Here is a 27,743-nt window from a genome sequence, read left to right on the forward strand (position 1 = left end):
TAACAAACTACATTCCACGTATTGCGCTTGAAACTGTCATTACAGATTCTGTGGTATACTGGTACAAAGGTATTCGCTTCGACTGGTGTTGTGTTTGAACTGTAATGTGGGTGTATTTAAATGTTTCAACAAGTGATGATTAACGTGGCGGTAAAGCTGCAAAACAGGCTTTATTCTTCTTCATCCTGAGGAGAGAACAGAGAAGTTGAGGGGGACAAAACTCAAGGAGCATATAAACCACTGGCTTTGTTTATCGGTTCATGTTCCACCATTACTGTTGTTCTACACCTCTGTGTTATAACACCTTTACCTCTGTGTTATAACACCTTTACCTCTGAGTTATAGAACCTTTATCTCTGAGTTATAGAACCTTTATTTAGGAGTTATAGCACCTTTACCTCTGTGTTATAACACCTTAACCTCTGAGTTATAGAACCTTTATCTCTGAGTTATACAACCTTTATTTTGGAGTTATAGCACCTTTACCTATGTGTTATAACACATTTATCTCTGTGTTATAACACCTTTACCTCTGTGTTGTAACACCTTTATCACTGTTATTACACCTTTCCCTCTGTGTTATATCACATTTTCCTCTATGTTATAACACATTTATTTCTGTCTTATAAATTTTTTACTCTGTCTTATAACACATTTATCTCTGAGTCATAAAACATTAACCTCTGTGTTATAACACATTTACCTCTGTGTTATAACACCTTTACCTCTGTGTTATAACATCTTTTCTGCTGAGTTATAACACATTTATCTCTGTGTGTTAACAGCTTTACCTCTGTGTTATAACACATTGACCTCTGTGTTATTACATCTTGACCTCTGTGTTATAACACCTTTACCTCTGTTATAAAACATTTTCCTTTGTGTTTATATATATATTTATATATGTGTTATAACACCTGTACCTCTGTGTTATAACACCTTGAACTCTGTGTTATAACACATTAATCTCTGTTATAACACATTTCCTCTGTTATAACACATGTATCTCTGTGTTATAACACCTTTAACTCTGTGTCATAACAAATGTATCTGTGTGTTATAACACCTTTACCCCTGTTATAACACCTTTTCCTGTGTTATAACACATTTACCTCTTTGTTATAACACCTTTACCTCTGTGTTATAACACCTTTTCCTATGAGTTATAACACATTTATCTCTGTGTTATATCACCTTTACCTACATGTTATAACACTTTTACCTCTGTGTTATAACACATTTATCTCTGTTGTAACACATTTTCATCTGTGTTATAACAGCTTTACCTCTGTGTTATAACACCTTTACCTCTGTGTTATAACACATTGACCTCTGTGCTATTACATCTTGACCTCTGTGTTATAACATATTAATCTCTGTTATAAAACCTTTTCCTTTGTGTTATAACACATGTATCTCTGTGTTATAACACATTTACCTCTATGTTATAACACCTTTTCCTATGTTATAACACATTTATCTCTATGTTATAACACATTTACCTCTTTGTTATAACACCTTTATCAATGTGTTATAACAACTTTTCCTATGAGTTAACACATTTATCTCTGTGTTATATCACCTTTACCTCTATGTTATAACACTTTCCCCTCTGTGTTATAACACATTTATCGTCGTTGTAACACATTTTCCTCTGTGTTATAACAGCTTTACCTCTGTGTTATTACACCTTGACCTCTGTGTTATGCCTGAATCTATAGTAATAGAACAGCAAACGTATAGAAGTAGAACAGAGGAATGCTGATGAATAATGAAATTAACATTCATAGATTTAAAGATAGGAGAAGCCCAAACGTATATGCCCTGTGCTTACTCTTCATCTTTGTAGAGTATTTTGACTTTTGACAGTATTGTGCGACAATTATCCAGGTTTCAAAGTTACAATCGCTCCTATTAGGGTTATGGGTGTGTGTGTGTGTGCATGTGTTTGCATAAGTGTGTGTCTGTGCTTACTTACCCCACACAACGGAGGAATTTAATTGGCTATTTTGCAGCCCAATAAAGAGTATGCATTCGAATGTATTCAATCTGGGCGATGGTTCTCAGTGCTAATTTAAAGCAGACAATGATGATGCTAAAATGCCACATTTACAGTTATTGGTTGGAATACATTGTCTGCATTGTGTGCTTTGTAATGCTAATGATGATTGGCTAGGGTGGACTTGGATTGGGTTGGGGGGGCGGGGGGTATATTTCCATACATACTTCAGACTCCCATCACCGACCCCCCCACCCACCCACACACAGCCGCCCCCCACCCCACATTTACTTTTTCAGTTGAAATCAAAGTAGAATCTAAATTCTTACATTCTTGCACACACTATATGAAAATGATAGCAGTACACAAGAGATCTTTCTGAGGAAACGTTCATTGAAACTGTATCTGATCCATGCCTTTAAATAACATTAGGATAATAAGGCATTATAAAATGCCAGTGATGGTTCTTTCATGAGGATCTGACATCAAGTCTTGTCATGTTATGCTCCAGTCTCAACCATATCCATTGTGAAAGGATTTTTTTAGCCTCATCTATATAGGCTACTTTGTGATTCACTTGAGATAAATTTCCTGGCTCAAGGCTTTTTGGGGGGTGGGGAGGGGGCTTGAGCCAGTTGTTGGGGTCATATTAGCTACTGAAATACAAAGTAAATCTATTGTCACTGACTACAAAGCCTCTGTGTTCATTCTAAAGAACATGTAATAAACAGAATATCAATGTCATGCATAAAACAAAAAGAAAGTGTTTTATGTTAAATGTAAAATATTTAGAATTATAAATCTTATTGTCCAAACTGATAGATCTAACAGTCATCTCAAAATAGTTTCTGAGAAATCACTTACCATCCCACTTTTGAAATACGCAGACATTAATACAAATATGTTAATTATATTTATATTTCTGCGCCATGAATGTTAATAATATGTATTGGATTAATGGATTATCCAATTTAATTTGATCATTTACATATTTCATTATTATTTCCAAAATTCATACCATTTAAAGCTATGGACTATCTCTCACGTGTGCAGTTGGCATCTCACGTTTGGATGAAGCAGTGAAACCGAGCACCCTCGAAGGAGCGCTTTGTGGAGAATCACCCCTGACACAACCCAAGCCACTGGTCCTTGAACCTGACCTTATGGTCCAGAGGCGAGCTTGTCACCCTGCTTCCCCGCTGGTGTATTGTCAACGAATAGTTTTCAATGGCCGGATAGATCGACTGGTCCATCAAATACACTTTTCTTGCTGCCCAGCTTTCCCCCCCTGTGGTGCTGCTGGTTTTGACACTGAGACAAAACCGAGAGAGAACTATGAATGATAAAGAACCAAGGAGGGCAAAAGGAGGCGGTTAGCCTTTGTAGTCGGGAGGAATGCGGAAATGTTCCTGCTCTGTGTCAAACTTCTCTGAAGGGGGTCAAGGCACATTCAGCCAGCGTGGGAAAGCGAAGAAGAGACAGAGCTCACAGACAAAAATTGAAAAAAAGAGCGTTAAAACAGGAAAAAAATGAGAAGAGCATGGCTTGGAGAATATATCAAGCTTTTGTCCTATGACCTCCCCAAAAAAGTTGCAGTAGGAACTGTGTTTTTCTGTAAGGAATACGCCCCCCCCCCCCCCCCCCTCAACCCCGGTATTATAGTTACTGCTTTGCTTGAGCTGCAGTTGAAGAGGTGGTAGCTTACTGCTGAGGGATGGGGGTTAGAGAAGCGTGCACCATCCGACTACCTGTGCGGGATATATGATGTGCTGTGTGTTAGTTTGAACATTTATCCAAAGGAGGAATGTTTCATCATTTCATGGACACGACCAATGTTGCGACTTTCACTGATAGCATGAAACAAGGTAGGCTGAAATGTTCATATTTTACTTTTTGGGTTAGAAACATGTATTTTGCATGCACGTCCTTATTGTGTTATTTTACCAATTAAATTGCTGCATTCCCTTTTTCATTAATGTAGACTATTAAAAAAATAAAAAATAACACATTCAATTAAAATAAAAAAAATCTGCTGTGCAAAAAACTGCGATAAAATTGCATTATTACACCATAACTATTAATGACATGGAAAGGGAGAGATATGTGTTTAAATGGACTATTGGCAGTTTAAACAATACAAGTCGGTAAACAACCACGTGCTCGCAACAGTTTGTCGCCTATAATAAACCATAATTATTCGACTGATCACATTTGGAAAACGATATCGTAGCCTGGATGTTTTTGTGCATATTATATAGTCATTTTGCTTTATATTTTATATTCTGTTCTTTCAAGTTCTTTTGCTTTTTCTAACTCATTCGTCTACAAATCCCTCATTATACGCATGAACATAAGTATTACGTTATTGTTGTATTATGGACTGATTTATGCACTTAGAGAACTTATGTAAAAGTGATCAAATGTAAATGTCCTTGTTTTAGAGATGCCAGATGTTGTGTGAGGTTGCTAGAAGGACATGAGGTTCATGCGCGTAATGAAGTGGGAGTGGATCAAGTCGAACGCATTGGGGGTTCTCTTGTTCATAGTCGGAATGATGACACAATGTTGTAGCCTACCTGGACCTCCGTTTGACCAAAAACAGGCAGACATATAAGATGTTTACCTCTGCAACCTCTGTCTTCCTCTAATTTAGGAATTGCACGTGCCAACAACTCTGTTATGTGAGGATGGCTTTGTAAAAACCCTGGCTCTTCACATTCGTCGGGATTCCCCGCAATATTCTCAACAAGAAAGAAAAAATCCGCAAAAATGGACAATGAAAGTGTAGGACAAAGATACGAGCCTGTCGCCGAGATTGGCGAAGGTGCTTACGGAAAGGTGTACAAGGCACGAGATTTGAAGAACGCGGGACGCTTTGTAGCCCTAAAAAGAGTTCGGGTACAGACGGAGGAGGAAGGGATGCCCCTCTCGACCATCCGTGAGGTGGCGGTACTGAGGCAACTGGAGGCATTCGAACACCCCAACGTGGTCAGGTAAGCAGAGATGAAACTGGGAGAGGGGGGTGCATCTAACAAGGGCCTCTCCTCTACCAGGAGTTCCATTATCTCTTCATGCTCTTATAACTCCTGGTATTTCTCTCTTTAAATGGCTGCATAATGTCTATATACACTGAGTGTACAAAACATTAAGAACACCTGCCTAATATTGAGTTGCAGCCCCCACCCTTTTGCCTTCAAAATAGCCAAAATTCGTTGGGGCATGGACTCTACAAGGCGTCGAAAGCGTTCCACAGAGATGCTGGCCCATGTTGACTCCAATGCTTCCCACAGTTGTGTCAAGTTGGCTGGATGTCCTTTGGGTGGTGGACCATTCTTGATACACACGGGAAACTGTTGAGCGTGAAAAACCCAGCAGCATTGCAGTTCTTGACACAAACTGGTGCACCTGGCACCTACTGTACTACCATACCACGTTCAAAGGCACTCAAGTCTTTTGTCTTGCCCATTCACCTGCTGAATGGCGCACACACAATCCATGTCTCAAGGCTTAAAAATCTTTCTTTAACCTGTCTCCTCCCCTTCATATGGACTGATTGAAGTGGATTGAAGTGACATCAATAAGGGATCATAGCTTTCAATTGGATTCACCTGGTCAGTCTATGTCATATTCTTTTGTACACTCAGTGTATATAATTTGCATATGTCAGAAATACATCTATATAATGTCAGATATACAGTATCTGCCTCCTTGGGATGTATTGCAGAGGCTTATGGAGATGTCTTATTGACATTTGGAAAAGTAGTAGTTTTGTAACTATAAACACTTTTTGATACTGGTGTTACTATAGGGCCCCACAGTGGAGGTGTCATAATACTTAGCAGTCAAACAGGGAAATGGTTCCAATTGTTTTTCCACCATTCATTTTTCATATAGGGAATTTTAGAAACACTTAAAACAAGGACTGTGTTTCATGTAGGCTTACCCTGGTGTGATGTTTTGATAACTGTGTAAATATCTCTTGGACAAGGTGACTTTTTTATTTATGGGTATTATGGATCAAACTGTGGTAATACAACTTGATGGATTTTTTGTGTGCAGTACCTGTGACAGACATTCTTGGGTGATATCTGTTCACTAGATTAGTCATGGGTAAAGTCATTCCCAATGCTGGTGAGAGTGACATTTCCCAGAAAAGTCAATGAACTGCTGTTAGGAATGAATAAGAAGAAAGAAGAGATACTGTATTCAGCTGATTTTGCCCCATTCCAGTATCCTACAAGAGTTGGGGATATAAACTGTGTTGTCTTTAGTCATCCAGGCCACAAGACAACATAAAAAGGTTGTTATGCTTGCAGCTGTAGACTCCCATGGGTTAGTTTGGAGGTCAGTTCGGTCCGTCAGGGAAACCACGTCATTTACCGGCCTTGCTCAAGGTCTAACCTTGCCATTTGGCTTTTGAGTGCTTTTGGATTAAAAGCTTAATGGAAACGTTTTAATAATACAAATGTTATTCTACGCCCTGCTGGTCCCACCACAGCCTCAAAGTGCATCATTATCCTCTTAAACTGAATAAATGAATAGATTCTCAATTGAGATTCCACGTATCGAAGGTTCCCCAGATTGAGCTTCATGAAATGATGACACAAAATGTACCATGACTCCCTATACTTTATGGTATGCATCTAATCTGTCTATTCTGTAAAGTTCCCTACACTTTTAGAAAAAAATAGTTCCTAAAGGGTCCTTTGTCTGTCCCCATAGGAGAATCCATTTTGGTTCCAGGAAGAACCCTTTTTCGTTTGAGGTAGAACCTATTTGGGTTCCATGTAGAACCCTCTGTGGAAAGGGTTTTACATGTAACCCAAAAGGATAATACCTGGAACCAAAAATGTTTCTTCAAAGGGTTCTCCTATGGGAATAGCTGAAGAACCCTTTTAGGGACTAGATAGCACTTTTTCTCTAAGAATGTAAACATAAGCCCAAGGTTGAATCCACACCAAAGGGGGTCTGGTCTGGTCTATATCTGTAAAGCTAAACAGCATGGGAGTGAGCTGACACTGAGCAGGATGCATTCTGGACCTACTGTGTAACTACAGGCCTGCCAACCCCTGGATGTTTTAGAATGACGCCCATTAGTCATCCCATATGTTCAGTGTCTGGCGAGAGGCTGCATTGTAGCAGAACAATCACGGTTCTGAGGAGCGTTTAACCTTGCGTTTCCAACCGGGAGGCTCGCTCGTTCCGTGACATCATGGGCGTATGGTTATAATACTTTGAAAGAATCACTCCTTATAAACCTTTGATAACAGTACAAGGGGGGCGTTGCGCGGTGCATAGAAAGAAAAGGACTACCTTCCTTAAGAGTTGGTGGGGCAGCTTTCCCATGCTTTACTTCAAAACAATTCAGATATTACACACATCAAATGCAATGTTACTGTTATTAATGCAGTGCTGTTGACTTTCGGAATATTTGAAGAAATTGAAATATGGATTTCACTGTAAATATGAAATATTTTAAATTAAATATAAGAATTACTGCATGAACGCAATGTGGCATACAGACCATATTGGCCCCATAGTGCCATTGAAATAATGATAGAGCGATGTCAGTGAGTGGATAGATTCCATCCATGTTCCTTTCACACACTGGTTGGTTGCCGTGGTGAGAGATGCTGCTCCAACAACGTCTGGTGGTTAGTCATGGGCAGTCCCTGCTTCAGTTGCCATGGCGCATCACGCGTTGCCGTGGTGCTCCTGGAGGAATGTTTGTTGTGGTCCTCGGCTCTTTGAGGAAGACACTGGCCGTCTTCTCTAGGCTTTTCACCAAAGCTTGCCCCTGACACAACTGCCAGAATAATCTGGATGTTTGGGCTCGTTTTGTTTCCCTGTAAAAATACAACCACAAGTTGATGTATTGTGTTGGATGCTCAGGAGTCGCCAAGGGGTTCCCTCGTAAAAGTCATATCATGTAGCTACAACATTATTATTGGCATTGTCAGGATAGAGCCTGAAGGATAGGTTTAGTTTTTTGGTCAGAAATCAAAACATGCCTGAAGGAGATAGGTCGTAACTACGTTCGCTTGATGAGTCACCTTTTCTTAGACCTGAAAAGTTGCATTTGCTCCCAGATGTATTGGCTAAGGCTTTAGCTCAGCGGGCTAAGGGGTCTTGTGGCATGCAGGAGACCTGGATTCCAACCCTGGTAGGTTGCAGTTGCATGTTTTTTAAGAACGAGAATTCCTATTCAATTTCTTTGACAAGGTGTTCAACTCTCAAGTGATCTTGTTGTGGTTACTGTACTGTACCATTCCACACATACTCTAAAGCAGTGTAATTTCACTGGAATAATGGCTAGGAGATCATCATTCAGGAGTAAAGAGTCATTTCAGATTGGTTCCTTTCGTTTAGCCAACAGAGCCCCAGTAGGTTAAAGCATTGCTCGCATTCTTTCAAACTGTTAGTAAAACTAGCCTGGACAGTTACCTGACACTATAAAGGAATTTCTTCCCTAACTGAATCTTGATGATTTAAATAGATTAGATCTCTCTCAGGTTTGGAATGATACTAGAGATCCTATCAAGTGTGCTTTCTCCATATTTCAGAAGGCAGTTTGCACTGGAAAAATATGGTTTGTCATAGATGGTGAACTCAGCAACAACAAAAAACTTCCCTTTTTCAGGACCCAGTCTTTCAAAGATAATTCGTAAAAATCCAAATAACTTCACAGATCTTCATTGTAAAGGGTTTAAACACTGTTTCCTATGCTTGTTAAATGAACCATAAACAATTCATGAACACACACCTGTGGAACAGCCGTTAAGACACTAACAGCTTACAGACGGTAGGCAATTAAGGTCACAGTTATGAAAACTTAGGACACTAACGAGGCCTTTAGAGGAATAACAATGTAAACTCAGCAAAAAAAGAAACGTCCTCTCACTGTCAACTGTGTTTATTTTCAGCAAACTTAACACGTGTAAATATCTGAATGAACATAACAAGATTCAACAACTGAGACATAAACTGAACAAGTTCCACAGACATGTGACAAACAGAAATGGAATAATGTGTCCCTGAACAAGCGGGATCGAACCAGGGTCTGTCGTGACGCCACCAGCACTGTGATGCAGAGCCTTAGACCGCCGCGCCACTCGGGAGCCTTAATGAACTACAAACAAACCTTTTATAAACCCTTTTATAAACATCTATAAACATTTTATAGATTAGACTTTTATATAAGTGTTATCATAATATCAGGCTCACATAACAATGCTAAGCAGCAGTATTCACTCTCCTCTGCCTCTCTCTCTGCAGACTGTTCGATGTGTGTACTGTGTCTCGGACCGACCGCGAGACCAAGCTGACCCTGGTCTTTGAGCATGTTGACCAGGACCTGACCACATACCTGGAGAAAGCCCCTGATCCTGGGGTGCCACCTGAAACTATCAAGGTGAGTCTGACGTTACTGCTGGGATTGATACAGATCTTGGATCAGATTACACTCACTTAATACCCTTCCCCAGGGAGGGGGAAAGACAAACACAGATTTTAGTGTCTAGGGGCAACTTCTCAGTTGAATTGTAAATTGTACTCATTAGGTCTATGAATAGAGTGCATTCGGGAAGTATTCAAACCCCTTGACTTTTTCCACATTTTGTTACGTTACAGCCTTATTCTAAAATTGATTAAAAAAAAAATGTCCCTCATCAATTTACACACAATACCTCATAATGACAAAGCAAAAACAGTTTTTTGCAAATTTATAATAAAAAAACACTGAAAATATCACATTTACAAGTATTCAGACCCTTTACTCAGTACTTTGTTGAAGCCACTTTGGCAGTGATTACAGCCTTGAGTCTTCTTGGGTATGACGCTACAAGCTTGGCACACCTGTATTTGGAGAGTTTCTCCCATTCCTCTTTGCAGATCCTCTCAAGCTCTGTCAGGTTGGATGGGGAGCGTCGCTGCACAGCTATTTTCAGGTCTCTCCAGAGATGTTTGAGCGGGTTCAAGTCCGGGCTCTGGCTGGGCCACTCAAGGGCGTTCAGAGACTTGTCCCGAAGCCACTCCTGCATTGTCTTGGCTGTGTGCTTAGGGTCGTTGCCCTGTTTGAAGGTGAACCTTCACCCCAGTCTGAGGTCCTGAGCGCTCTGGAGCAGGATTTCATCAAGGATCTCTCTGTACTTTCTCTCATCTTTCCCTCAATCCAGACTAGTCTCCCAGTCCCTGTCGCTGAAAAACATCCCCACAGCATGATGCTGCCACACTATGGTTCACCCTAGGGATGGTGACAGTTTCCTCCAGATGTGACACTTGGCATTCAGGCCAAAGAGTTCAATCTTGGTTTCAACAGACCAGAGAATTTTGTTTCTCCTGGTCTGAGAGTCCTTTCGATGCCTTTTGGCAAACTCCAAGCGGGCTGCCATGTGCCTTTTACTGAGGAGTAGCCTCCGTCTGGCCACTCTACCATAAAGGCCTGATTGGTGGAGTACTGCAGAGATGGTTGTTCTTCTGGAAGGTTCTCCCATCTCCACAGAGGAACTCTGCAGCTCTGTCAGAGTGACCATCGGGTTCTTGGTCACCTCCTTGACCAAAGCCCTTCTCCCCCGATTGCTCAATTTGGCCGGGCGGCCAGCTCTAGGAAGAGTCTTGGTGGTTCCAAAACTTCTTCCATTTAAGAATGATGGAGGCCACTGTGTTCTTGGGGACCTTCAATGTTGCAGAATTTTTTTGCCACCCTTCCCCAGATCTGTGCCTCGACACAATCCTGTCTCGGAGCTCTACGGACGATTCCATCAACCTCATGGCTTGGTTTTTGTTCTGACATGCACTGTCAACTGTGGGACCTTATATAGACTGGTGTGTGCCTTTCCAAATCATGTCAAAATCAATTGAATTGACCACAGGTGGACTCCAATCAAGTTGTAGAAACATCTCAAGGATGATCAATGGAAACAGGCAAACCTGAGCTCAATTTACAGTCTCATAGGAAAGGGTCTGAATACTATAATTAAGGTATTTCTGTTTATAACTTTTTATACATTTGCAAACATTTCTAAAAACCTGTTTTTGCTTCGTTATTATGGGGTATTGTATGTAGATTGATGAGGAAAATGTATTTTTAATCAATTTTAGAATAAGCCTATAGCATAACAAAATGTGGAAAAAGTCATGTGGTCTGAATACTTTCCCAAGGCACTGTATGTGGATCTTGTTTTTTGCAGAGTATTCAGGGAATGTTTCTTCCCTGGCCCAGACAGGAACAGAGAGGATGGAACTCCCAAACATCAGAAAGTGTTCAGGCTTGTTGAAGGGCAGCACATGTGTCCGGTGTTAATTTTGGCTCTCTTTTTTTAGATTTAGTCTTAGCCATTTTGACTAAAATATCATTAAGTCTTAGTCACATTTTTGTTATTTGAATATGATTTAGTCTAGTTATTGTCAAAATGATGAAAATATCGAGCCATTTTAGTCAACTAAATTCCCTTTTATTTTAGTCACATTTTAGTCATGTCAATCAATCAAATGTATTTATAAAGCCCTTCTTACATCAGCTGATGTCACAAAGTTATGTACAGAAACCCCGCCTAAAACCCCAAACAGCAAGCAATGCCGGTGTAGAAGCACAGTGGCTAGGAAAAACTCCCTAGAAAGGCCAGAACCTAGGAAACCTAGAGAGGACCAGGCTATGAGGGGTGGCCAGTCCTCTTCTGGCTGTGCCGGGTGGAGATTATAACAGAACATGGCCAAGATGTTCAAATGTTCATAGATGACCAGCAGGGTCAAATAATAATAATCACAGTGGTTGTAGAGGGTGCAACAGGTCAGCACCTCAGGAGTAAATGTCAGTTGGCTTTTCATAGCCAATCATTCAGAGTATCTCTACCGCTCCTGCTGTCTCTAGAGAGTTGAAAACAGCAGGTCGGGGACAGGTAGCACGTCCGGTGAGCAGGTCAGGGTTCCATAGCCGCAGGCAGAACAGTTGAAACTGGAGCAGCAGCACACCCAGGTGGAATGGGGACAGCAAGGAGTCATCAGGCCAGGTAGTCCTGAGGAATGGTCCTAGGGCTCAGGTCCTCCGAGAGAGAGAAAGAAAGATGGATAGAAAGGAAGAAGAGAAAGAAAGTGTTACACAGTGTTACACATAAACAAACGTACAATCAATAACACAATAGAAAAATCGTATGTACAGTGTCTGCAAATGTAGAAGAGTAGGGAGATAAGGCAATAAATAGGCCATAGAGGCAAAATAATTACAATTTAGTATTAACATTGGAGTGATAGATGTGCAGATGATGATGTGCAAGTAGAGATACTGGGGTGCAAAAGAGCAAGAAGATAAATAACAATATGGGGATGAGGTAGTTGGGTGTGCTATTTACAGATGGGCTGTGTACAGCTACAGTGATCGGTAAGCAGCTCTGACAGCTAACGCTTAAAGTTAGAGAGGGAGATATGAGTCTCCAGCTTCAGGGATTTTTCAATTCGTTCCAAGCATTGGCAGTAGAGAACTGGAAGGAAAGGCGGCCAAAGAAAGTGTTGGCTTTGAAGATGACCAGTGAAATATACCTGCTGGAGTGCGTGCTACGAGTGGGTGTTGCTATGGTGACCAGTTAGCTGAGATAAGGCGGGGCTTTACCTAGCAAAGACTTATAGATGACCTGGAGACAGTGGGTTTGGTGACGAATATGTAGTGAGGGCCAGCCAACGAGGGCATACAGGTCGCAGTGGTAGGTAGTATATGGGGCTTTGGTGACAAAACGGATGGCACTGTGATAGACTACATCCAGTTTGCTGAGTAGAGTGTTGGAGGCTATTTTATAAATGACATTGCCGAAGTCGAGGATCGGTAGGATGGTCAGTTTTATAAGGGTATGTTTGGCAGCATGCATGAAGCCGATTCTAGATTTAATTTTAGATTAGAGATGCTTAATGTGAGTCCGGAAGGAGAGTTTACAGTCTAACCAGACACCTAGGTATTTGTAGTTGTCCACATATTCTAAGTCAGAACAGTTCAGAGTAGTGATACTAGTCGGGCGGGTGCGGGCAGAAATCGGTTGAAGAGTATGCATTTAGTTTTACTAGCATTTAAAAGCACTTGGAGACCACGGAAGGAGTGTTGTATGGCATTGAAGCTTGGTTGGAGGTTGTTAACACAGTGTCCAAAGAAGGGCCAGATGTATACAGAATGGTGTCGTCTGCGTAGAGGTGGATCAGAGAATCACCAGCAGCAAGAGCGACATCATTGATATATACAGAGAAAAGAGTCGGCCCGAGAATTGAACCCTGTGGCACCCCCATAGAGACTGCCAGAGGTCCCTCCGATTTGACACACTGATTTCTATCTGAGAAGTAGTTGGTGAACCAGGCGAGGCAGTCATTTGAGAAACCAAGGCTATTGAGTCTGCCGATAAGAATGCAGTGATTGACAGAGTCGAAAGCCTTGGCCAGGTCGGTGAAGACGGCTGCACAGTACTGTCTTTTATTGATGGCGGTTAGGATATCGTTTAGGATTTTGAGCGTTGCTGAGGTGCACCCATGACCAGCTCGGAAACCAGATTGCATAGTGGAGAAGGTACGGTGGGATTTGAAATGGTTGGTTATCTGTTTGTTAACTTGGCTTTCAAAGATTTTAGAAAGGCAAGGCAGGATGGATATAGGTCTTTAACAGTTTGGTTCTAGAGTGTCTCCCTCTTTGAAGAGGGGGATGACCGTGGCAGCTTTCCAATCATTGCGGATCTCAGATGATACGAAAGAGAGGTTGAGCAGGCTAGTATTATGGATTGCAACAATTTCAGCGGATAATTTTTGAAAAAGAGATTGTCTAGCCCAGCTGATTTGTAGGGATCCAGATTTTGCAACTCTTTCAGAACATCAGCTGTCTGGATTTGGGTGAAGGAGAAGCGGGGGGGCTTGGGCAAGTTGCTGCGGGGGGTGCAGAGCTGGGTAGGGGTAGGGGTCAGGATAGGGGTAGCCAGGTGGAAGCATGGCCAGCTGTAGAATGCTTATTGAAATGATCAATTATCATAGATTTATCGGTGGTGACAGTGTTTCCTAGCCTCAGTGCAGTGGGCAGCTGGGAGGAGGTGCTCTTATTCTTCATGGACTTTTTGGAATTAGTGCTACAGGATGCACATTTCTGTTTGAAAAAGCTAGCCTTAGCTTTCCTAACTGTATATTGGTTCCTGACTTCCATGAAAAGTTGCATATTGTGGGGGCTATTCAATGCTAATGCAGAATGCCACAGAATGTTTTTGTACTGGTCAAGGGCAGTCAAGTCTGGGGTGAATCAAGGGCTATATCTGTTCTTAGTTCTACATTTTTTGAACGGGGCATGCTTATTTAAGGTGGTGAGGAAAGCACTTTTAAAGAGCAACCAGGCATTCTCTACTGACGGGATGAGGTCAATATCCTTCCAGGATACCCTGGCCAAGTCGATTAGAAAGGCCTGCTCGCTGAAGTGTTTTAGGGAGCGTTTGACAGTGATGAGGGGTGGTCATTTGACCGCGGACCCATTACGGACGCAGGCAATGAGGCAGTGTTTGCTGAGATCCTGGTTGAAGACAGCAGAGGTGTATTTAGAGGGCAAGTTGGTCAGGATGATATCTAAGAGGGTGCCCATGGTTTCGGATTTAGGGTTGTACCTGGTAGGTTCCTTGATAATTTGTGTGAGATTGAGGGCATCTAGCTTAGATTGTAGGATGGGGTGTTAAGCATATCCCAGTTTAGGTCACCTAACCGTACGAATTCTGATGATAGATGGGGGGCAATCAATTCACATATGGTGTCCAGGACACAGCTGGGAGCTGAGGGGGGTCTATAACAAGCGGCAACGTTGAGAGACTTGTTTCTGGAAAGGTAGATTTTTAAAAGTAGGAGCTTGAATTGTTTGGGCACAGACCTGGATATTATGACAGAACTCTGCAGACTATCTCTGCAGTAGATTGCAACTCCGCCCCCTTTGGCAGTTCTATCTTGTTGGAAAATGTTGTAGTTGGGGATGGAAATTTCAGGATTTTGGGGGATTTTTGGGGGCCTTCCTAAGCCAGGATTCAGACACGGCTAGGACATCAGGGTTGGCAGAGTGTGCTAAAGCAGTGAATTAAACAAACTTAGGGAGGAGGCTTCTGATGTTAGTAGAATGGGGGATAATGACTTTGAACTGGAGCTAATAATGACTGTTTTGCCCATTGATGTTTTCGAGTCACTAAACTTTGAGTCCGAATCAAGTTCTAAGTCCCCTGTGCTCGAATCCAAGTCCGAGTCACCAATGTGTAAAATGCGGTCCGCCAATACATGAATGATAATGGCTAGAATCAAGTTGTTTCTCTGAGGAAAAGAGGGAGACTTGGCTAGTACTTTGTCTACAGAACCTGGCTATGAAATGCAGTGGGGAAAGTGTGAGTGTTGAGCAAGACTACAAATTTAAAGACTTTTCTATACTCTAGGAAGAGAAAAACATAGCTAGACTGTTGTTTTACTATTAAACTTAATGCTGCTATTGTTTTTAATTTCATAAAGCAGCTTGTGTTTCTTAACCGTAGTCTGGATCTGAGTACCTCCTCGACCCTTCACCGAATGCGAACACATTTGGGTCTGTCTGATTGAGGACTTCTGAGGAAATGGAAACGTTGTGTACGTTGCCCATGCGTCGTCAATGAGCCGCGTGGTGCAATTCTGGGCAATTCTGTGACAAGTAGAGCTCTCCTTCAAGGAGTGAATGGGAGTCAATTGGGTGCAATATTACAAATCTTTTCCGAGATATGAGAGAATTATTTTGTTCTCTATCATATCATATAGTTTTGGAATAGTGACATTACATACTTTCAAGGAAAATAAGCAGGTTTCTTGATTCATACCCTGACTTTGAGAATTGCGTGAAGATTAGCTTAGCAACCGCGTGACGCAGCATGACAACATGAACGCGATTGGTCGAAAGTCTGCTGGGTGGGGCGTTATACGTTCCTCTTTTTTAAATTTTAAAATTTTTATTTCACCTTTATTTTACCAGGTAGGCTAGTTGAGAACAAGTTCTCATTTACAACTGCGACCTGGCCAAGATAAAGTAAAGCAGTGCGACACAAACAACAACACAGAGTTACAACTGGAATAAACAAACGAAGGCTCCGTGCAGGATTTCGCCACAAGCGTACAGTCAATAACACAATAGAAAACAAAGAAAGTCTATATACAGTGTGTGCAAATGGCGTGAGGAGGTAAGGCAATAAATAGGCCATAGTAGCGAAGTAATTACAATTTAGCAAATTAACACTGGAGTGATAGATGAGCAGATGGTGATGTGCAAGTAGAAATACTGGTGTGCAAAAGAGCAGAAATGTAAATATAATCAATATGGGCATGAGGTAGGTAGATTGGGTGGGCTATTTACAGATGGACTATGTACAGCTGCAGCGATCGGTTAGCTGCTCAGATAGCTGATGTTTAAAGTTAGTGAGGGAAATATGTCTCCAGCTTCAGCGATTTTTGAAATTCGTTCCAGTCATTGGCAGCAGAGAACTGGAAGGAAAGGCGGCCAAATGAGGTGTTGGCTTTGGGGAGAGTACCCAAGAAAAAAAGACCTGAAAAAAGACCTGAAAAAATTCCTGTCTCCTCTTTCTCTAATGTTGTCAATCAGATAGGTGTTGTGTTCCGCTTCCTGTGACAGGGCTTAATGTTGCCATGACTCCTCAGCTGTAATAGGTGTCAGAGCTTACCTGAGGATATTTAATAGACCTTAGTGTTAACCTTGTGACTATTGTCCGTTCACAGCAAATGGTCAGCTTTATGGTCTATGAGCTAACGTGAACCCTGTGTTGGTGTTTTCATATACTGTACATCAGTGTAGTTTTTCTAAATGCAGCTGTTTTGGTGGAATAGCCAAACATGTAAGATCAAGTCGACTGGATATGCATTCTTGAAGCAAGCTTTACCATCGAGGCATACTCAGCCGAACCACATAGACTCCAAAGCAAGTATGGAAAACCACTTGTTGGGTGGGAGTGAGATCTCCCCCATTCATTCTCAACATCCAAACAGCATCTGGAGGGATGAGGGACAATGGATAACGATCAAGTGCAAGATGACAGCGGCACCGTCCCTTTTATTTCCATGACAGTGGACACTGCAAACCCCGGCCCCCCAACTACTTAATTTACACCCCTCCAGACCAGAGGACACCAGATTGCAGACCACCCCTCCAGCCCGCACCAGCCCACCCCTCCAACCCCACTGCCCATCTCACCCTAGCCCAGCCTGTCCATCCACTCCTCCTGACCCCTTTCAGGCCTCCAGTCAGACCCACCGCATGGTAATTGATGAAAGAGGCCCCGGGAATCAAATGAGCTGGAAGGACATCAAGCGGCCGGTCTCTCTCCCCCAGCCTTGGGGAGTACGGCTGGTCTGACGCTGCCCCCCCAGAACCCTCATCTGTCCCCCGTCTCCAGGCCTGTAAAAGGCTGGTTAATGAAGCATAGGGAGGGAATTACACTAACGCTAACTGGCAGATGTCCTGTATTGTGCCCAGCTACAATAAACAATATGGCCGCCTCTTGCATATTAGCATGAGAAAAGGGGCTGCACTCAGAGAAGCAATGTTTTGACTCTTTTTTATGTGGTTGACTTTTTTCAGGTCTTTTTTTCTTGGGTACTCTTCTTTTTTGGGGGGCTTTGGTCGCTTGCCTTGTGTTTCCTAGCCAGCTTTCTCTGGCTGAGCTGCTGTCATAGACGGTTAGGTTGTTGGGTAACTTGTTGCTCTGTGTCACCTCCTGTGACATTGGTTTGCATCAAGTCAGGTTTTTTTGTGCATACTATCTGCAGATGAGAGATTAGATATTAATGTGAGGCTGATAGTTTGACATTATCCCCAGCCCTACAAGCTATTCACTGCTATTTGCAACTAAAATGGATAAACCCTGCATCATGAATCTTCACTTGCATCATGTACTACTGTATGACTGTTATATGAATGAACTGAAACAGGAGAGAGGAGATGGAGCATCGAGGGGGAATGGTTGTTGTTTGTATGTTTGTCCTCGAGTCACACTTCTGAGATAATTGGGGTTTTGTAGGAAATGCTGTTGAAAGGAAACATGTCGCAAATGGCCATTTAAAGCAAACAGAGAGGAGCTCATGGGGGCGGTACCATTGTGTCAGCTCCCTAAATAACTGCCTCTGCCCCTGTCTGTTGACCTGCTAGGTCATGGGTGGATGGATATTCAAAAAGGAAGGCCTGTTTACGCTCTCTAGCCTGCCACACACACACATTCCCTCTGCCCTGTATCTTCTCTAACACACAGACACACATCCAGGGTCCTGTCCCTATTCCGTGCATTGTGAGAGGCTCTAGTCCCCTCCCCTCGACCCTGGTCACCCCGCGCCGTTTGCTAATGTTTTCTTCTTGAGTGTGCAGCTCATTGTTTCAGCTCTTTTAATCACTCACCAGCTGCTAGGGTCAGTGAATGGAGCCCCGCGCGGGCCCAGGTCCATGTCACTTGTGAGGTCTTGGCGACGGGTTTCGGGGGGGTAGGCCACACCGCCGCCTGCTGCAACCCCAGCAGCAGGCCGATTCATGTCGCAACTGTGAAAGCGCCCCTCTTTCTCTCCCTCTCCAGTTCTCTTTCCCTCTCTTTCTTTTTTAATCTGCCCCAATCTCTCTGTCTCTATCACTCAAAAAGCCCCCACTGCCACTATCACCCTCAGTCCTTATGTTGTTGTGGCTGGGCTGAGAGTTTCCACCAGAATGAGGAAATGGCCGTTTATCCCTCCTCTCAGTCTTTCTCTCTCTCTCTCTCTCTCTCTCTCTCTCTCTCTCTCTCTCTCTCTCTCTCTCTCTCTCTCTCTCTCTCTCTCTCTCTCTCTCTTTCTCCTTTCTTTCTCTCTCCCCGGACTGAGTGCTTGTGGGTATTAGGGCCTGTGGGGCCGTCCTTGGCTACAGCTTGAACTAGTGGGTCTACAATGATCAATCCTCCTCAGCTCGGCCCAGACAGCTGCAGGGTGGGCAGGGAAGGAGGCAGAAAGGCCCACCACCAACAGATCGAGGTAGCATCCCAAATGGCACCCTATTCCCTTTGTAGTACACTACTTTTGACCAGGGCTTATAGGGAACAGGGTGCCATTTGGAACACAAATAAGAACTACTCCCCACAGCAACATGTCTTTCCTGCCCTGCTCTCTCTCCACAGTCGTGTCAGTTATCAGCATCTGCCACACAAAGGCTTTAAAGGGACACGCTCTCTTTTTTCCTAGTCGACAGGCTGCTACACCGCCTACAAGGCCTCAGTGATTTAACTTCTCTCTGTGGGACTTCTCAGTGTTCTGAGGCCTGTTGATGGTTGATTTAGAAGAGAAACCAATGATGCTGAAGCATTGCACCCTCTGTCAGGGATATCAGGTGTATTTTCTCAGTGTCCATGTGTCATGTTGTACCTGTTAAGACTGTGTCTGAATGTCCATGTGTCCTAACAGGATATGATGTACCAGCTGCTGCAGGGGTTGGACTTCCTGCACTCACACCGTGTGGTTCACCGGGACCTGAAACCCCAGAACATCCTGGTCACCAGCGGAGGACAGATAAAACTGGCCGACTTCGGTCTTGCCAGAATATACAGCTTTCAGATGGCCCTGACCTCCGTGGTGAGAACCTTACTGTTATACACCTGTTATAACCCTCTTATAAACTGTTAAAACACCAGAATATACAGCTTTCAGATGGCCCTGACCTCCTTGGTGAGCATTTTAACATTATACCAGTACCAATCTCATTCCCAGACACTTCCGCCCGAATGCGCGAAGAGTCTGTTGGACCAATGCGTCAAACTTTGCCTTCTTTGAGCCATCATGAAATATCATTAAGTCTTAGTCACATTTTTTGTCATTTGAATAATGATTTAGTCTAGTTATTGTAAAAAATTATGAAAACACTGGGCCATTTTAGTCAACTAAATGCCCTTTCATTTTAGTTACATTTAAATCATATCACATTTGTATTGCCTCATTAACCTATAGTAAACAAATCACTGACTTCCATGTGCTCAAACATACAGTGCGTTCGGAAAGTATTCAGACCCCTTCACTTTTTCAACGTTTTGTTACGTACAGCCTTATTCTAAAATGTAGCGCCGATATTATGGGTAATATCTTTTGAATGGTAATGGCTTGAATCAAGCCGTTTCTCCCAGGAACAGAGGGAGACTTGGCTAGTACTTTGGCTACAGAACCTGGCTATGAAATGCAGTGGGGAAAGTGTGAGGGTTGAGCAAAACTACAAATTTAAATACTTCTATACTCTAGGGAAAGAAAAACATAGCTAGACTGTTGTTTTACTATTACACTTAATGCTGCTATTGTTTTTAATTTCATAAAGCAGCTTGACCAGGAAAAGGGTAGCTAACTAGAAGGCTGGCGGTGACTGGTTAGCTACGGAGAAACAATAAAGTAGCCTGCGTGATGTGTGTAATAGGAGGCGGAGCGAAGCTTGTCTGCCTGTCTGCCCACACTCAACGCTTGCTTCCCCGCAGCGCACCAGCTGATGTAGGCTAGGCTGTGTGTGCCGGGTGTGGCGCGTCCTTCCCACTGCTGAACAGAACTGCGCTGTGCGTCTGTTCTGCTAATATTAATTGTACTTATCACTGAAAAACTCTCAATCACTCCAAAAAACTATTGTAGTAAGATTTTAGTCACAGAGATAATTTAGTCTCGTCATAGTCAACTGAAATTAAACATATTCTTTGTTTAGTTATATATTTTTCTGAGTCTATTTAGTTAGTTATAGTCTCGTAAATTAACACAGAAAAATAGGTATTTGGTGAATATTTGAGTCACTATTTTTGTTGACGAAATTAACACTGGATTAATCTACCAACCAATCATCTCCCACAACACCTTCCCCGTACGCTAGCACACCTCAAGCACAGAGCCACGCCTCGCAGTTGTGTGATTCGCTAAAATTAAATGATGATAAATACTTTACTCAGTAAGGTTACTCCCATATAATTCTACGGTCACTCCAACTAAGGCTGACTTTGAATTGTTGCTGTACCAGGCTTATATGCGCTGTTCACAATAGCCTAGGTATGAGGTTATACCAGGTTATACCAGTTACTGGCTAAAGGATATATAATAGACTAAGTCAAATACTTTTTGGAAAGTATTTGAGGTGCTTGATTTTCCTTGGGTTGCACTTTTTGTAGTATTCCATTGGTTCAATTACACATGGAAAACCAAACCTCCCAAAATATTTCACATACTTGACACAAGTCTGTTACATATAGCCAGCCTGGTTCCTCTTCCTATAGTCTCACTAGTCAGACCCCATAGTCTCAAGCAGCATACGTCTGGTCAATATCAGGTAATTAGATAACAGATAGTTAAGAGATGACATAACAGAGGTTATGTATTGGGACTGTGTGTGTTACTTCCCAATGTAAAGAATATTTTTTAAAGAATATCTCCCTCAGCCCTCTCCAACACAAAATAATTGTTCTTCTGGGACAAACGACTGGCTTCAGGCCCTTCTTCTAAAAACCCGATCTCCCTGTTTTTCTCCTCCTCCCTCCTTCTCTTCCTTCACTCTCTCTGTCCATCTTTATCTAATTTTCTGCTCCTCTCCTATCGGTCGGTTGGTGCGCTCTTATTTCTCCAATTGGGTGAACTTCCACTTACTGTATGTGTGCACATCCCAAATGGCACCCTATTCCCTTATAGTGCACTACTTTTGACCAGGACCTAAAAGGCCCACTGTGCACTATATAGGGAATAGGGTGCCATTTGGAACACAGGCTATGTTTTACTGAGCTGGTCTACCAATGAGAAGATAAGTATCCTGAGTGGGAGGTGAGAGTGAGACTATAAAACATTGGGACATGAGGCCATAGAACATCCCAATGTCTTGATGAGAGAGAGAGAGAGAGAGAGAGAGAGAGAGAGAGAGAGAGAGAGAGAGAGAGAGAGAGAGAGAGAGAGAGAGAGAGAGAGAGAGAGGCCACTAGGTAAAGGGTGACTTCTTCTCAGCATCCCAAATGGCATCCTATTCCCTTTTAGTGCACTACTTTTAATCTGGACCCTATGGTAGTGCAAGGGAATAGGGTGCCATTTGGGAAGCAGACAGAGCGTTTTCTGGTGTCAGTCTGAAGTCTGGAGTCCCTCAGGTAGAATGGGGAGTGTGACAGGCAAACAGAGAGAGAGACTGACAGGATGAGAGAGAGACAGAAAGAGAGCGAGACAGACAGAACGAGAGAAAGACAGACAGAACGAGAGAGAGACAGACAAAACGAGAGAGACAGACAAAACGAGAGAGACAGACAGACAGAACGAGAGAGCGAGACAGACAAAACGAGAGCGAGACAGACAGAATGAGAGACAGAGAGACTGACAAAACGAGAGAGAGACAGGAGGAGAGAGAGAAGGCAGGATGGTCTCCTGGGACACAGATGAAAAGCGGCTAATGTGATGTAGCGGGCACTGAAGGGCACCAGCCTGCACGGCAGAGAGAAGACCAGTAAACGATATGGGGTGTGCAGAGTGAGATTGAAGGAAGGGCTGAAGAGACGCAAGTCTCAGGAATCCCTGAAGTGGACGTGACAAGGATGAAATAGACAGTGAGGGAGGGAGCCTGGCGGGGGGACGGAGAGAGATTGAGTCAGCGATACCACCCCCCCCTTACTCCTCCTCCTCCTACCCTTCTTCCATCAAGGCTTTGAAGTGGGACTGTCTTGCACTGGGCTCTGATGTCCAGAAATAGCAGGACAGGGGATGACAGAGAGAGGGAGAAGGTCTGAAAGGGATGGGAGCAGGGAGAGATGAGACGTTATTAGATTAGCAGACCTTAACAAGAGTATTTCAGGACTAACTGAGGACATTCATTTATCTGTGGGAATCGTGATGTGAATATACAAATATGTATAGTATTATATTACTTATACAAAGTAAAGATGGCCAAATATGTCCAAGGGAGACATTGTTGTTTCATTTCTAAATGTTTGAGGATCAACTTTATGAAGCACTACCTAGAGAAATGAACAGACAGTCAAGTTAAGATGTGTCATCCAATGTGTACCTGGCCTGTGGTTCTATTTGCTGGGTTCAGTTATTTTATGATAGACGGGGCATGGCCACATCTTGTTAGGTTGACAGTTAGAGCTTCTGTTCTGGAAATTCACCTGGGAATCCACCTTAGGCATCGGTGACAGAAATACAGATCCTGTGTGTGTGTGTGTGTGTGTGTTGTGTGTTGTGGGTGTGTGTGTGTGTGTGTGTGGTGTGTGTGTGTGTGGTGTGGTTGTGGTGTGTTGTGTGTGTGTGTGTGTGTGTTGCGCATGTGTGTTGGGGTTCCAGTTTAATGTTCCTGTATGTGTGTGTGTGTGTGTGTGGTGTGCGCTGTGTGTGGGGGTTCCAGATTAATGTTCCTGTATGTGTGTGTGTGTGTCTGGAATCCCCCTATCTCCCTCCCAGTGATGTTTCCTATGGCTCAGATAAAGAATGCCCTGCCGTGACTGTGCTCTCACTCAGTATGCAAAAACACAACCCATTCACAGTTAGAGACGCGGTACACACACACACACACACACACACACCACAACACACACACACACACACACACACACACACACACACACACACCACACCACACACACACACACACACACTCATAGTAGGATTTGTCCCTTTCTGTCCGATGATAAAGGATGATACCCACCAGTTACCAACACACTGAGAGTGGCCTGTCTAGTTATAAAAGGGCACAGTTACAGGCAGAAGTGGCAGCCAAGCAGCCCAGGTACATACAACTCATTACCACACCTGGCTCCGCTTGACTCATTCCAAACTACCCAGGGCACTGAGAAATGCTGTCTCTGAATAGAAGATGTGTCTGTTCTGTCTCCATCACAGTCAGGATATGAATCAATATGATTCATATTCTGCTTTCTTACAGAGTATATGAGAGCTGAATTTGCATAAGGTACAAAAAAGGCCTCTTATGGATTTTTCTTTCCTCAACTGAAACTGTTCTAATTCAGAAAGGCAGTTGACGGTTTATGACAACTGAACTTCTCTTTTATGTGTTACATGTGTCTGTGTGTGTGTTGTGTGTGTGTGTGTGTGTGTGGTGTGTGTGTGTGTGTGTGTGTGTGTGTGTGTGTGTGTTGTGTGTGTGTGTGTGTGTGTGTGTGTGTGTGTGTGTGTGTGATGGGGTCGCTGCATCCCTCAGAGGCCCCCTGACAGTTCCTCCACTGAGTGAAAGGGGGACTCAGGGACCACCCATCGGGTGGCGCGGAGGTGCAGATCAGGCTGACCCTGGGAGTGGCTGGGGGTCCAATGCTTTGTTTATGTTTTATAATGACCTCAGGCTCCTGACACCTGATTGTCTGTCTCTGAGTGACAAGCCGATGTGTGTAAAGCTGCAGAGTTAAGCTGATGGCTTAGGAAAGAGGAAAGAGACAACCATGTCCTTTTTCCTCCCATCAAACTGAGGATTATCAACCTTTTGCTTTTCTCACAAGCACATGCAGCACATTGAGGGGAAAACATGTTTGTTTTTTTATGTATTTTTGGTCCCTAAATCAAAAGCTATGAGATCTTTTCCCTCGCTTCAAGACGCTTTGGCCACACCAGAAACAAACTCCTAATGGTCTGTTTCCTCAAGGCATATTTAGAACCATATAGTGGCTATTATTATAATTGATTCGGCCTGTGGGGGTTTCCCTGTCCGTCCGTCCATTCATACCACGGTCAGTCATTATAATGGGAAGCAGACTGACTGGATTGTCCCATGAATGGAATTAGGCACACACACACACACACCACACACAACACACACACACACACACACACACACACACCACACACACACACACACACACACACACACACACACACACACACACACACACACATACACATACACACACACACACACACACACACACACACACACACACACAAAAAACACACATTCTCTCTCCCGGGAAGCATCATGTGCACTGCGTTGCTTCATTCCCACTGATTGTTGTTACATATTTCCAGCTACCAAAATAAACGGTGGTCGTTGTAATACCAAGGGTGAAGAGACATAGATACAGTGTTAGTGTGGGGTATGGTTCTCCACATAGATACAGGTGTAGTGTGGGGTATGTTTCTCCACATAGATACAGGGGTAGTGTGGGGTATGTTCTCCACATAGATACAGGTGTTAGTGTGGTGTATGTTTCTCACATAGATACAGGTGTTAGTGTGGGGTATGTTTCTCCACATAGATACAGGTGTTAGTGTGGGGTATGTTTCTCCACATAGATACAGGTGTTAGTGTGGGGTATGTTTTCCACATAGATACAGGTGTTAGTGTGGGGTATGTTTCTCCACATAGATACAGGTGTTAGTGTGGGTGATGTTTCTCCACATAGATACAGGTGTGTGTGTGGGTATGTTTCTCCACATAGATACAGGTGTTAGTTGTGGGGTATGTTTCTCCACATAGATACAGGTGTTAGTGTGGGTATGTTTCTCCACATAGATACAGGTGTTAGGTGTGGGGTATGTTTCTCCACATAGATACAGGTGTTAGTGTGGGGTATGTTTCCCACATAGATACAGGTGTTAGTGTGGGGTATGTTTCTCCACATAGATTACAGGTGTTAGTGGGGTATGTTTCTCCACATAGATACAGGTGTAGTGTGGGGTATGTTTCTCCACATAGATACAGGTGTTAGTGTGGGGTATGTTTCTCCACATAGATACAGGTGTTAGTGTGGGGTATGTTTTCCACATAGATACAGGTGTTAGTGTGGGGTATGTTTCTCCACATAGATACAGGTGTTAGTGTGGGGTATGTTTCTTCCACATAGAGATACAGGTGTTAGTGTGGGGTATGTTTCTCCACATAGATACAGGTGTTTAGTGTGGGGTATGTTTCTCCACATAGATACAGGTGTTAGTGTGGGTTATGTTTCTCCACATAAATACAGTGTTAGTGTGGGGTATGTTTCTCCACATAGATACAGGTGTTAGTGTGGGGATGTTCTCCACATAGATACAGGTGTTAGTGTGGGTATGTTTCTCCACATAGATACAGGTGTTAGTGTGGGGTATGTTTCTCCACATAGATACAGGTGTTAGTGTGGGTATGTTTCTCCACATAGATACAGGGAACATTCAGAATGAGGCAGGCTGGCAAGAAGCCAGCGGGTGCAAGCAGGAAGCTGACCTGAGAAGTGGTCGGCTGGTCGGTCGCTAGGTGTTGCCAACATGAGGAATTCATTCCGTTGGCCGGGCAGGAAGTGGACAGACTCCAGATGACTCCCACGACAACAACATACTTGTTGTCGCCGCGCAGCGCGAAAAGTGTAGCCTGTCTCCAGATCTGTTTGTGCCCTCTTGCCAGCTCTGTGACAATGACCAAACAGATCTGGACCAGGCTCCACTTTTCCTGTCTGACATTGTCGCCGTACGCTGCGCGGCTCCACAACAAGTAGTGGTGAATTAGATGAGGTCAGTTTGAGTTTGAAAAACTCTTAAATAAGCATGATTGCACGCATTCAGTTCAACTATGAGTGTGGGTGGGGAAACCACTTACCGTTTACTCACCACTTTTAGTCATTTTAGGATCCAGATTTTGATTAGAAGCCAGTCAGATGTCTCTTATTCAATGATTCATTGCTTTCTGTTTTCACTTTTGAATTCCCCATGACCCTATCTTGAATTTCATGGCCGTGCCAGTAATGATAAGTAATCAATACATTTATCAGTACGTTCCATGTCTCTTGAGACCCAGTACCTCAACAGCTAACGTCGGTCTAGTCCACTACTGTGTGAGAATGGAGGAAAAATAAAACGCTTTAATATGAATTTCTCAGTCATAGCCAAGGATGAATCTCATTGGAAGGTTTTGTCTGACTCCAGTCCTTTATGTTCTCACTGCCAGACAATGTGCTTCCACTCTGGACAGACACTCAGGCAACAACTCAGCTTAGTTTGGAAAGGAAAAACCCCACACATCATGCAGCAGAGCACATGCAGCCCTCTCTGGGAATGTTTAGATATCTCCTCAACGGAAAAAGGAAAACTTCCCTCTTTCTCTCCTCTCTCTCTCCATGCTCCAACTGCAGCGGGAGAAGAGGGCTGTCCCCAAACACACGCACGAGGATATGAATGCACACGCACACGCACACGCACAACACACACACACACACACACACACACACACACACACAACACACACACACACACACACACACACACACACACACACACACACACACACACACACACACACACACACACACAGCGGTGGAGAGCACAATGCACAGTGAACGTCTTATTTGGTATTTCCTGTGTAACCTCTACAGCCAGCCAGCCAGGCAGCGCACCCCCTGCACTTCAGGCCCCATCTGTGTTAATTGTTGACGGGCTCTTGGCCACGGTTCAGGTCGAGAAAAGGGGAATGATTGGGGGGTGAGGAATGGGGGAGTGGGGAGGTTAAGGGCATCTGGATATTAAAGCCTTGCCTGTAACAGCAATGAAGAAAATAAAATTACAGCATATATGAGAATTTTCCAACTAATGATGTGCGGATGTGGTAGCTATAGCACTGAGGGGAAAGAGGCTGACTGTGCTGTCTTTGTTCGCTGGAGAGGGCCCCATGCAGCATTCCTGTACACTGTGCATACTTTGGCAACTGTTGCGCTCCAATAAACTGTATACTTATGTCTGCGGCTGCTCTCTACTGTAAGCTTGGGACTCTAACTCTGAGTCTTCTTTCCTTTCTTGGCCTGCTGTGAGGCGATCCCCT

General features: G+C 43.4%; 1 protein-coding gene across 1 annotated transcript in view; it reads left to right on the top strand.

Annotated features, from left to right (window-relative positions):
• The first annotated feature begins 3,206 nt into the window (after positions 1-3,206).
• Positions 3,207-27,743, top strand: part of LOC111955311 (cyclin-dependent kinase 6-like) — a 57,345-nt gene continuing 32,808 nt past the window's right edge. The window contains exons 1-5 of the mRNA XM_023975512.2: positions 3,207-3,864; positions 4,653-4,992; positions 9,275-9,410; positions 19,427-19,619; positions 27,301-27,406. Of these exons, the coding sequence (XP_023831280.2) occupies positions 4,769-4,992; positions 9,275-9,410; positions 19,427-19,619; positions 27,301-27,406 (659 nt within the window). The 5' untranslated portion in view covers positions 3,207-3,864; positions 4,653-4,768. The remainder of the gene's footprint in view (positions 3,865-4,652; positions 4,993-9,274; positions 9,411-19,426; positions 19,620-27,300; positions 27,407-27,743) is intronic.

The sequence above is a fragment of the Salvelinus sp. IW2-2015 genome, linkage group LG30, assembly GCF_002910315.2.
Source record: "Salvelinus sp. IW2-2015 linkage group LG30, ASM291031v2, whole genome shotgun sequence".
Classification (NCBI taxonomy): domain Eukaryota; kingdom Metazoa; phylum Chordata; class Actinopteri; order Salmoniformes; family Salmonidae; genus Salvelinus; species Salvelinus sp. IW2-2015.